General features: G+C 50.9%; 1 protein-coding gene across 1 annotated transcript; it reads right to left on the reverse strand.

The window, feature by feature from the left end:
- Positions 1 to 896: 896 nt before the first annotated feature.
- Positions 897 to 10570, reverse strand: gprc5ba (G protein-coupled receptor, class C, group 5, member Ba). The gene is made up of 4 exons (XM_061845746.1): positions 10173 to 10570; positions 3516 to 4547; positions 2333 to 2460; positions 897 to 1020 (listed from the first exon to the last, which is right to left on the reverse strand). The coding sequence occupies exons 2-4, from the start codon at positions 4543 to 4545 to the stop codon at positions 976 to 978; spliced, it is 1203 nt and encodes a 400-aa protein (XP_061701730.1). The 5' UTR covers positions 4546 to 4547; positions 10173 to 10570; the 3' UTR covers positions 897 to 975.
- Positions 10571 to 13022: the final 2452 nt, after the last annotated feature.

Genomic DNA, 13022 nt, shown 5'->3' on the forward strand with positions numbered 1-13022 from the left:
GCTTTTGTGTTCACTTTTAGCGGTTTCGGTACATCGCGTGTACTTGTTGACGTTTGTGCGAAGTGGCGGCGCGACAAAGGTTGGGAATCACTGGTCGGAACAGCTTATGGTTAATTCGTAATAGAATCACGTAAACAAGCAAGGTGGGCTCTTTTTTTTTGTTGTTGTTGTTGTTGTTGCATGTATATGAATATGTACACATCAGTACTACAGTATGTACACATCTTCTCCAGTGCAAGCCTTTGACGGGATGAATGAGAAGCAGCGTTGAAATGGAGACGGCGGTGGAAAGAGGAGGAGGGCCGCGCCCCCACTGGCGGCGTCCTGGACTATTTTCTCTGATTGACGGAAGGACGATTCCGCACTGGCGCCGTCCGTCTCGCCCCCTCCTTCCTTTTTCCTAGCTGGCACTGCAAATTTGACGTGGGCAGTCTCGAAATTTGGTCTCTGCTTGCAGAAACTTCCTCACGCGTGATCAAATTTTTTTTTTTTTTTTCCTTCTTTCCCCCCCGCCGCTGGGGACGCTCGCTTCCCGTGCCGCGGCGCAGGTGCTGCTTTTTTTTTTTTTTCTCGTGTCCATGCAAAGAAAAGTGTCGGGGGGGGGGGGTGGCGGTTATGTATCATCGTGCAGTCTTGAAGGGAGGGGGCTTGTTGTTGTCGACGCCGTGAGGACGGATGGAGGACAGAGCCAAACGAAGGACGTTCACAGTCGTGAGGATGATGACAGCGCTGCGGTCGAGCTGCGTTTTCCTTTCGCCGTCTGGCGGTCACTCCTCCAATCGAGAGATTGGTGCGCTTGGAGACGTTTAGCTCTGCCCTCCATGGCCTCCTTGGCGGACGCGCTATTTGATTGGCACGCAGTCTGTACAGAGTGGAAGTGGCATTTGTGTTGTGTATTTTTCCTTTTTTTTTTTTTTTTTTTTTAATTTTAAGGACGTTCTCCTCCCCTTGCGCGTCCGGCAGATCCGGCGCCGCTCACCACAGCTGCCGCCCCGTGTAGGTGGGAGGGGCCGAGGGCACCTGCGGGGCGGGGCACAAAAAGGTCAAATTGATGCCGGTCTCAACCTTCAATTGTAAATATGCTGAGCTTTTATAATCTTCACATCCAGACAAGACAAATTTGGCTGGCGTGCTGCGTTGTTGTTGCTTTTGCGGCATCTTCACGGACAGCCCGAGAGGCCATTGGTCGTGTTTAACGAACGGCTTATTGATGCTCTCTTTCTCTCAATTTTCCATGACCGTTACTGCACATTATTTTCCATATCTGATATTTTGGATACTGACGACGACTGCCGTTGTCAAATTCTACTCGTTAGCATTGAATGCATCACTAATAGTACTAGTAGTGCACAAATCAACTCTCTCCCAGTTTTGTATCAATGCTAGCATGTACTTGTAATGCTAGTATGCCAAATTTTTTCCGAGTTGTGAGGAAAGGCCTACTAGTACACAGAACGTAGGCCATATATCAAGGATATCAAGTATTTGCTCAAACATTTATTTAGATTTGACCTCCTTGATTAGCATCTTAATGTCATACTAGTAGTACGAGTAAGTTTCTTTCGGCTTGTCCCTTTTGGGGTCGCCACAGTGTGTCATCTCAGATGAACGCAGATATTTGTCTGGCGCAAGTTTTACGCCGGATGCCCTTCCTGACGCAACCCTTCTCAGTACTAATAGTGGAAAATGTTAGTCGTTGACATTTTCTACTCGCGGGCTGAATTGTTTCATCAGTGTGAAGAAGAAAGTGTACTAGTACAACCTGAATGAAGCTTGACATTGAAGGGTTTGAGCATTTGTTCAAAATCCATCTTAACACCAAAAGCGGTACAAGTAGTGGGAAAAAGTAACTAGTAAGACAGCTGTTTGATCAATTGTCTGAATTAGCTTACTGGTGAGTACGCCGAGCGTGCTAGTAAAGTGAACTGCCGAACATTCGCAGAATTCTGTGATTCTTTGAAAAGTTTAACTGCTGTTTTTGTCCTTGGGTCAAAAGTGTTGCTTTGGTGCCATCTTTCAACCAAGGAACTGTGTTGAAGTTAGCGGAGGAGCTTGTGGTAGCGTTTTTCCACCTCGGGCAATTCTAAGCATTTTTAAGGAGGACGTCAACGATTTTGGTATTTTCTCTCATCACGACCGAGCTCGCTTCCCGTCCCCCCGCGAACAAGAGACTCCGAGCAGGATCTTGTCGACCAGGATCTTCCACGCGGACGACCTGGATTAAATGCGCTAACGGCTTTGTACAGGCCACGCTGGCCGGAGCGCGCAGACACTCACGGATCTAGAGACACTTGTGCGGTGTGTGTACCTGCGACTGTGAGGATCTACTCACCGCTCCCCCGTTCAGGATCATGGTCATCTCGGTGGGCTGGTAGACGTTACTGCGGAAGGGGGCGCTGGGCCTGGCGCCCGTGTTGCTGGTGTGTTGTCCGGCGCCGGCGCCGCCGCCGCTTCTCAGGCCTAGACGGAAACATTAGTCACTCGCCGAACGTGACTGAGTCATCGTACGCCTCCAGCTGAATCTTGGGCTAGTTTGCTCCTCTTATATAATCAACCTCTGCCGAGTCACCGTTTGCTATTCACCGATTCACATTCTGTGGTTAGTTGAATGCAGAAAAATGCAGAGCGGTACTGGTCCAAAGTGATCAGATTTGCCAAAATGGCAAAAATCAAATGACTTTGTGGATCCTCAGTCATCAGGTCAGGGGAATCCGCAAAGTTGAGCCGAGGCAACCGGACTGTTCTTGTTCGTTTGAGGAGTTTCAGCTCGAACCCGACCCCTTCAAAATTCGTCTCCCGCGAACACACTGGGACAAAAGCTGGTTCAGTCGCGGACAAAATCCAGAGAAGCCAACGCGGTGAGGCGTGAGGAGTGGGTCGACCTCCGCGCTTGAAAGTCTGAGCGGCCGCTGGACAGGCGCATCGCGCAGGACCGACGGGAGCTTTCTTTGGGTCCAGAATGAGCGCTTCATTCAAAGCGACATTCCGTCGAGGACAACAATGTCCAAATCCTGGACGGACAGAACATCCAAAAGGAGTCTCTGTAAACGGAGGAGGAGTTTCTAGGCCTCACCTCGCGGCGTCCTGTGGAAAGAGGTCACCTCATTCAGTGGGAAGGGAAGAGCAGCCCTAACGAGCTGTTTGGCCACGAGGCGAGTCGACGACTAATCGGTCGGTCCTTTCACGAACAACAACGTCCTATCGTTGACCCCTCCCAGGGAACGACCACTCGGGCTTCAATAAGGGAAAACGGGTGAAATGTCTTCAACAGACACAAACAGTCCAGTTGCCTCTGTTCAAACCTTTGCGGGATCTCAGTTCTGGAATGACGAGTCAGCAGAAGTAAGAATCGGTGCCCAGCGTCGAACCCCCCCCCCTCCCCCCCAGATCTTATCACAGTCGCTCACCTGCAAAAACTGGAACGAAACCGCGTTGTTGATCACTTCTGAATTTACAGTTTGACGTACGGTCGCACCAAGCGTAAAAGTGTGAAAAGGGCGCCCAAAACGCCGTACCTGCAGTGTTCTCGTCGTTGTAGCCGTAGCCTTGGTTCTCCACAAACTGCCTGTGGGAGAGCGGGATGTCCTCGTCGAAGCTGGTCTCCCTCATCCGCGTGGAGTTCTGCGACGTGTCAAAGTAGTCCGGGGCGCTGGGCTGCGGCGGCGGCTTCATGCACGCGTGCGCCTCGGGGATGGCGTGGAAGACGAGCAGCAGCCAACCCTGGGCCACCAGGGCCACGGCCAGCGTGGGCTCGTTCCATTCCGGCGACTTCCCCAGCCGGGCGTTGCCGTAGAGGTAGAAGCCCACCCAGGCCGCCCACAACAGCAGCGACAGGACGCAGGTGACCAGCAGCCAGACGGCGTTGCAGCGCCACCGCCGAGTCTTCCCGCACAGGGCCAGCGCGGCGGCAGTCAAGGCGGCGAGCAGCAGGGCCAGCACGTAGCTGCAGGCTAGCGAGAAGTCCACGGGGAGGTACTGACAGGCGGCCCGGCCCTCCCTCAGCACGGTCAGCAGGAGCCACTCGGCGGCGATGATGCCCTGCACGGCGCTCAGACCCAACGCCAGGCCGGTCAGGGCGCACCCGCCCGGGCTGCGGTGCTCCCGGCCCACCCGGCGCAGGCGGACGCCCTGCACCAGCAAACAGGAGAAGCAGAGGGCGAACAGGACCCCCCACAGGGCTCGCCGCAGCAGGCACAGCGACTCGTCCCGCTCGATCAGGTAGGAGAAGCTCAGGCCGAACAAGCCCACCACGCCCAGGAGCAGCAGCAGGACGGGCCCCGCCCCGCTGCGCTTGTCCGGCTCGCCGACGCGGCGCAGGCGGCACAGCAGGACCGAGCCCAGCAGGACGGCCGCCAGCGCGCCGCCCGCCGCCGCGCTCTCCACGGCCACGCCCCAAACGGCGTCCAGGTCGCAGAGGAGGGTGTAGGGCCGCCCCAGGCCCCAGCCGCAGCCTCGCGGGAGCGCGTCCGAGTCGCCGGGGTCTTGGCCGCTGGCGGCGTGGCCGACCAGCAGCAGCAGCAGCAGCAGAACCGGGGGGGACGCCATCTCTTGGGGGGGGGGGGGGGAGAAAGCCGCATGTGAGACGCCGAAAAATGGTTCTGCTCATGAGTTCAACGGTAAAGTGAAAAGTGGAGGAGGAAGCGCAGCACCAAAGCGCTCGAATTTGAGTATTTAGGGTTGGCTATCGTTCGACGAGAGCCGACGACGTGATCCTTCCACATGCAAAACACTTTGACGTGTCAGTACTGTGTCTCCACACTAGTATTTTTATTTGAAATTTTTTTTTTTTTTTTTGGAAGTAAGTAGCACTTGTTTACCGCCGCGTGTCAAAATTCATCCTTGGTGTCTTGAGCACCTCACGAGTGTTTACGGATGCACGCGCGACGCATCTTCGCGTTCACATCTCTTTTATGCGTCTCGCACTAATTCTTAACCCTCCCCATTTCCCTGCTGTCATTTCACTGTCGCGCCCGTCTTACCCCCGCCCCGTCCCCCCTTTGCCCCCTGGCGAAGCCGAGATGAGTCTACGAAGCAAACGCACGCAGGAACGGGAACAAGAGCCGCGGTTTGCGCCGTGCACGCCACCTTCGCATTCAAGACGCACTCGAGCCGCTCCAGAGGCCTCGTTTTCCTGCCGAGCTTCCCCCCCCCCCTCCCCGGTAACCATGGTTACCGCCCCCCATCCCGACGGAGCCGAGACGAGAGCGCTCGCTCGTCCGTGCTAAGCGGAGTGGACAGCTCCTCCTCTGTCTCGCTTTTTCCTTTTTCAATTCAGTCCCTTTCTTCTTCTTTGTCAGCTCCTAATGAGCGAGCATGAAGAAGAACACAGTGGAGAGCCTCGTAGCATGAGGCAGGAAGAGCCCCCCGCCCCCCTGCGCCCCCGTCACGCTGTCGCTGCTTCTCGCACAGATGGTTGCTCTGGCTGCAGGACACACACACACACACACACACACAATCACATGCGTGCAGTCACATGCAAAATCACAAAATAGACCTTCACATGCACGCACAAGATGCCGCACATCACACGAACGTCTTTTTCTTCTTGTTGTGAGTCGCAACTTTAAGGATACAACTGATGTTGACCCAGATAATGCAGCCAGCGTTAAATTGTGAAACGTTCTTTGCAGCCTATCTTGAAGTGAGCTATTTTTTTTTTGATTTCTGAATTTGGACTTGTTCACGTTCCGTGTATTACCGCATTTTTCCCCAACATCCCGGGCAGTAGTGAGCGCCACCGCAAGGGATGCCGCGTAATTAGGAGCCCGAAGAAGGGGCAGCGAAGGTCCTCAAGATGAGTTGCTCCGCTGATCTAAAAAAAAAAACAAGACTGGATGGCTCATTGGCCACCAAAACCGAAGTCGCCATCCGCCATCTTGATCCTCCCAAAACAAGCGTGCCGACCAGCGTTTATCACCAGTTTGGTGGCGGTGAGAAAACATTCCACAGGTAAGTTGGAAAGATTTACTTTGACAATGTTAACGTTTGTTTGTAAAGTTTTTTTTTTTTTTAATTTTCTGATTATTTTAATTCACCTGAACAACGTTTTGTTGTTCAGTGGTCACTTTCTGCTTCACCTTTATAGGCCGACGGTTTTCGCGACAAAGCGATGTCAATATTTCTCCCAAACTTCATCAGTGACTAAGCAAGAAAACACATTTTTGGTGAAATTTTTGATGAATTTCCTAATACAGAACTCTGCAAATTGAATTTGATTTTCAAATGCGCGGAAACGAGGTTACATTTTCTGACATCGCAAAGACAACAAATGAACAATGCGTTTAGCATGTATTTTACCATTGCGAGTCCTTATTTCCAAAAATATGTCGAACTGATTGACTTAAAATGTCATGTTTTTATGAGAAAAGATGCTTAGTTTTTTGCTATGTTATAATGATAGTAATTTACAGCGTATTTTGGGAAGAGTGAACCTGTCATGGAAATTGGGCCCTAGCTGATATGCAAGCTTTCTTGCTAGTCGCTGTGTTTTGTCTTTCCTTTGCACGTCGCCTTTTTTTGGCTTACCAAGTCGAATTAAAAATCCTTCATGTGACCAGAACTGAAAAAATGTCAAGCTCACAGGACCAGTTTTAATTCTACATGCCAAACTTTGAGGAAAACCCCCGCTATCATCCAACCTGTAAATCGTGTCCTCCACATGTTTTGGGAGTACCAAGATGGCGGCCAACTGGCTCCAACCAATCGACACACCGCTCGATGTGTATGCGCTATCCATTTTTTTTTTGGTTTTTGTATCAGTGAGTTGCTCCCACAGAGCGGAGAACGTTTCCTTATGTTTATTTTCCTTTGCTGTACTTGTTTGTCTTTGCTACTCCGTGTTTGTTGAGGTAGCAGTTTTTCCAATGACTGATTCTTAGCCCGTTTATGGCGTTTGATGTGTTGACATTGAGCCGGACTTTGTTTGTATGAAATTGTCAAGCGTGCCACCAAAGTGAGTGGGAGGATGATTTCTGTGGCAAAACTGTCACAACGTCGCAGAACGCGTCGTGTTCTCGTCTGCTAGCGCCCCCATTTTGGCTGTCAACAATGCGGCTCCTCCGCATCCCCAAAGCAATTCCGTCCCTCTCCGTCCTCCATTTTGCCTCCCTGCGCGTCCTCGCCTCCATTCTGTGGGTCTTACGTAACGAGGTGGTTGGGGTGGGGATGCGTCTTCTGCCAGTTGTGCGGATGCGGCTGCCGTCCTCGCGATGGTTGCCTCTTGTGCCCTAAAAAGCGAGTTCTCCATTTTCTAGTGATGTCCTAATGCGTCGCGGCCACAAGGTGTCCTGTCCGCTCTTCCGTTTTTTCACCCCCCCCCCTTTCAAATTTTAGTTAGCCTTAGCGCACATTTTACATTAGACGCTCACGCACATCATCAAATAAAATATTAAATACAGCGGATATGCAGGGTAATTGTAGGTGATGAACAAACATTTCCTGCAACCCCCTAACATGAATGGCACCCCCCCTCCCCCCATCTTTCATACAACTGCTGCACTGAGAATCTGAGAGAGGAGCTCAGTCTCCAGTAGACTATATGTACACTGCCCCCAGGTGGCCGAAGCGCACACACCAGAAGGAACAGCACATGCGCACTGAAGGGCAAAGTGTAACAAAAAAATTTGGAAATTCAATTTATTAGTATCACTTTTTTTATATTACCAAGTGCAATTTTCAATTTGTTTCAGAGGCGCCTAATTTTTTACTGCTTATGCTTGAGCTTCTTCGGCTCCCCTGAGCGAGAATAACGCGTGTGCGCGCTTTCCGCTCGAGCAACTCGGCGACCTGCTGACGGGTCACATGCTCGTTGCGAGGAACTTTCCGGACAACGGCGCCGTTGTTCGCGGGGCAGACGCCAGCGGCGCGACACTATTTTGTCATTTGTCGCCTTCTTGGGCGGCCAAACGCGGGACGATGTACATCCAGCCATCTTTTTCATCGTCCAGATTGTTGTATCAGGACATTTTGGGGAGGGGGGGGGGGTGTGGAATCAACTAGTGGCAACATGCGGGAAAACGAACATAGATTTGCCGGCATCTTCGGGGTGTCCCCGATCGCCCTAATTAGGTCTCGTTGGCATGCGATGAGGGCTCGCTGTCGGACTTTAGATTAATTGACTTGGCAATTAACAGTGCCAGATATGAAGCCCCCCCCCCCACGCCCCCACCCATGAAAACAATAATGCGGCTGCTCGGATGCGGTTGTGGGGGCGGCAGGGAGGGCAGAGTATCCAAAAGAGGCGCCGAGTCACGTACCCGGCCGAGGTGTCGCGTGGCCATCCTTCACTCTCGTACAGGATATAAAAATATGCGACGCGCACTCGATTGATTTGCAGATCGTTAGCGTCACGAACGAGTAGCGTTGGCAAGGACGACGACGTCCGTGCGTGTTCTTTGTCTGATTTGTGTTGGTGTCTGAGATCTGCACGTATTCGAGCTGATCGAGCGCGTGGAAAGGGGGGCGGGGGGCGGGGGGCGGGGGGCGGTTGTGGTTGATGACGGACAAAAACAGAAAGGGGGTGCAGGGACGTCCCCGTGAATTCAAAAAACAAAAATGGCGGCAGACCGAGTCGTGGCGCCATTCTAACTCTCTTTGAAACCTTTGCACAATGTCGTCTTCAGTGAACGTAACAAGCATGGAGTGAAAATTGGGACACAGAACCTGAGAACTGCAATGCAGATGTGGTAAACGCTAGCGTCCCGTGCTGCCAATCTCGCAACCCAATTTCCATTTCGTTCCGATGTGGAAAATTCAATTCGAAATGCAGACAAACGGGATGCGAGCCGGCGTCAGAGTGAATTGCTTCGGAGCTCAAGAGCTTCCGGAAGCGAAACCTGCTCCGTGGACGTAGTGCGCGAGTGGAGCAGCGGACATTTTTGCCGGCTGTTTTTACGTGAAGCGAGCAGCACGCCGCGATATTGTACTTTATAAAAACATACCGCAATGACTTCATGAAACTGAATGTAAAGAATTCCGCTGTCCACATTTTTTTGCTTCACTTCTTTGGACATTGTGCTGCTCCTTCTGTGGTGTGACCTTTGACCACCTGGGGGCAGTATAATAGAGACTAACTTGCTAAGATGCAGCAAACGTGGTTTTTTTTTTTCTAAAGGATAAACAATATTTACCTGTGAGTGTCATTGTACCGTCTGTCTACATGTGTAGCTCCACAGTTTGTGTTCCAATGTCTGTGACATGAAGCGTTTTAACGTGACAACGCTGATCTTTTCTGTTAGCCATCCTATGGCATTTCACATTGTCTGTGAGCGTGAAGCTAAACAGACAAAGCGTAATCCTCTTTGTTTAGTTTGACAATTGGACAAAAAAAATACTGGGAATGGCTAACGGCTGCTTGTCGGGAAGTGAAGTGGAAGCAGCAGCCCGAGTTGTATCGTAAATGTTTACTTCCAAGACAACACCAAATCAAAATCACCCAACCGACAAATCTCGCATGTCGGGTCTCTTGCGTCTCAAGCTGTGAACGGGGTTCAAACACGGCACGCAGCCGAGAGGACGCAAAACGTCGACCTGCTGCACACCAGCTGAGGCTCGGGAGACCGATCGCGTATCGACAAAAATCTAGTGAGCGACCCGCCAGCCGATGCGTCCGCTCGAGCGTCTGCCGGGAGGTTTTTCGAGCTTCGGCGCCAACCCAGGCAGCGACCGAGTGGGGTCCCCACAAACGGGGGGGTGCTCTCCTGGTTTTAGCTGACCTAAGGAGCAGCTGAATGCACACAACAGCCCCCCCCCCCCCCCCCCCCCCCACGATTCTTGACAATGTTGGCCGCATGGAGGCTCCCCAGGGCGTTCCAGAAGAGGGTTTGTTGGCGGCGCCATTGTTGCAAGAATGACACCTCACCTCTTAACAATGACGGACTGCTTGACACACCCCAAAATAGACAACTGCGCGCGTGCGTGCGAGCGCGTGCGCACCGGGGCATGAAAATGGAGGACGCCAGAGTTACAACAACATGTTTTTTCGTGTTTGTTTGGTTTTTTTTTTTGCTCCATGCTGCGTTGAGTGCATAAATGCACAAATAAATGTTAAAATCAAATAACAACGGCAATCGGGGAAATCCGAAGCGCGACACATGCATTCCCTGCATTTTTTTTTTTTTTTTTTTTTAATTCCGAAACGAGCGATTTGTGGTGACGTGATGTGCGCGACCGACCTTTTCTAATGGATGCCAAAAAAGATCCGCTGGCTGCTGCCGGGCGCGTGAAGGAAGATGCGGTGCGCAGCGGCGACCAAAATGTCACATTTCGTCCGTCGTCCGCATGCACGTGCGCGCCGCCGGCCCGGATGCTCGCAATTGGCCCGCTCTCGGAACCGGCCCGGATGGCATGGACCGGCCCAAATCGAGGCTCAAACCCCTCGCCGGTGGCGGACGTGTCCCAAGTGATTGTTTACTTTGGGTCTCCTCCCCCTCGGCGGTCAAATCTTCCGCGGACGCATCTCGTCGAACCAAAAGCGCCCCGCGGACCGAGGACGCGACGTGCCGCCGCCGCCGCCGCCGCCGCCGCTGCCGCCGCTGCTTGCGTTCGAGTCCACTTTGACGCTCGCCCAAAGAGCGCCACGCACAAACTGCGCTCCGCATAACGCGCTTGAAGATTAGCCCCCGAAAAAAAACACCCACCCGCCCCCTCCCCGTCCTCTTCCTCTGCGCGTGCACACACGCGCGCGGTGCGCGTCCACCGGCTTCTTCTCAACCAATTGCTATGGACGACGCACGGAATAGTACAAATTATTGTCGTTCCTTTCAGTACCGGTATTCTGGATGTTCTTTCACGCATGCGCAGTCGCACCTATGCGCGCTTGTTTTGGGCTTCATTTCCGAGTTGTTTTGCCCCCCGGTCATTTTATAATGTTCATAATCAAATAAAGTGATAACTTTCAGGCCAGTCTTATCGCAAAAAAGCTGCGGTCATGACCCCAAAACGCTAAATATGCACCGAATACATAAAGAACTCAAAATTCAATTAAATTACAGACATTGTTGAAAAAAATTTTTTTTTTTTTACACTGCTTCTTTAATAAACCATCATTACAATAAATGATATACACGATCCGTTTTTACCCTCGTCTTCATAGAAATAGCATACTCTGGAAAATGGATGGACGTGTTATATATTTGAAGTAAAATGTGTACATTTGGGGGCGGGGCATCTTAGTCCTGGGAAGGACGGCGTACCACACGTGTCTGTTCTTAGCCACGCATTATTTGATGTGATCGCGTGCCAAGTAGGCAGAGGGATCGAAGGATGCATGGAAAGATTGGTGGACGATGATGGACAGCTGGATACGGGGATGGATGTGAGATTAAATCATGAAATATTAAAAGATGGATAGAAAGCTTTAAGATTGTGTAAATTGTGTGAAACTGTGCTTTGTTTCACGTAGACTTGAGTGTCCCGTTATTACAGTGTACTTCACAAGTACAGTAATGTGACTTTTTTGTTGGGGGTGGGGGGGGGGGGTCAAAAGCATCAGTTTGGGAAGGACGGGGTACCACATGGGTCTGTGTTAGGCATCCATTATTTCATCTTCATGCCAAACAGTCAGATATACAGACGGATGGATGATTGATGGATGGATGGACAGATTGAAAGCGAGCCGCAATGTGATGCAAATGGAAGATGGACAAATAACCTCTGTCATTGTGAAAATACTGCCTTGCTTCCCGTGTAATGTTTTGTTATTACAGCGTACTTAACATGCTTGGTTAGCGCCGATGTGGTGTTTCTTATTTGTGTGGTCGTCGCCTCAGCTGCTCCAGTCCATCTAACTGAGGGGGAGGGGCTTTAAAAGGCCGACCCCCCCCCCCACCCCCATCTTCCATGTCGGTTCATTTGTGACCATGTTTTTAGAATTTGAAGGGGGTGGGGGGGAATGTTCCAGCGAGCTGCTCTTGTTAAATCATCCGACTAATAATAATAATCATATCTCTCCATCCACTTAATTTTATGAGATGCCATAAAAAAGGCTGTCGGTGTTAATGTAGTGACAAGCTTTGTGCATTAGTGCTTTAAATCCTGCTTTTGGGTCTGAGCCAGTCACATCCACCTTTAGTTTTTTTTTTTTCATCTTTTACCCACAATGTTGTCTTTTATTGCTTTATTCACCCTAAATTTGGCATAAATCCCCACAAAGCGATGTGTGTGTGTGTGTGGGGGGGGGGGGTGCGTGCAGACTGGCAGCTGACAACTTGAGGCTAATGTGACAGGTGCAGACCAGAAGAACCACAGCAGGGGGAGATTTACGGCCGTCTCCGGCTCGCTCAATATATCATCAGCGGGGGGCATTTCTTCACAACAAGGGGTTGGGGATCGGGAGGGGGGGGGGGCGTTATTGCGGCCATCGTCATAAATTGGTAGAAATGTGATCACCTCGTAACTGGTAATAGTTGTCTTTGATTACATGGCAAAGCTTTGGGGGATAATTTGACATATTTGGACCGGGGATGGTGGACTAGTGCTTACCAAGTCTAGCTAACAGTTTAGACGTTCTACAGTCGAACGTTTGCGTTTTAAACGCTCACAAGTGACATCGTCAATGATACAAACGACCTGAAACGACTGCAAAGAATTCCCGTACCGCCCCGCAAATCTTCAGACTCCAAAAGGAGAAAAGAATCAACCCAGTTGTTAGTCCCAAATTGGTTTGAAGCGTTTGGTTTCTCGCTGAGCATCAGAGCCACCCCTGAAGATACATGGAGTACCACAAGGTTCTATTCATGGACACCAGCCGTTTGGTCGGCTTATGCTGCAAGTTGTCAATAACTTTTTATGTTGCATATTCAGAGTGCGGTGTCTCTTTCAACATGATACGTAGACATATTTTTTGCATGATATGGGGTTTGGAGTTTTTGATTGGACGCTTAAGCAAAATTCCGACCAAACTGGAAGGCAAAGACCAGTTGAGATTTTTTTTTTTTTTTTTTTTTTTGGGGGGTGTGTGCGACTCTGCTAATACTGCATTCAGCGAATATCTTTTTCCTGTTTTGACTGCTCAAAATCTGGTG

Source organism: Syngnathoides biaculeatus, chromosome 16, assembly GCF_019802595.1.
Source record: "Syngnathoides biaculeatus isolate LvHL_M chromosome 16, ASM1980259v1, whole genome shotgun sequence".
NCBI lineage: Eukaryota > Metazoa > Chordata > Actinopteri > Syngnathiformes > Syngnathidae > Syngnathoides > Syngnathoides biaculeatus.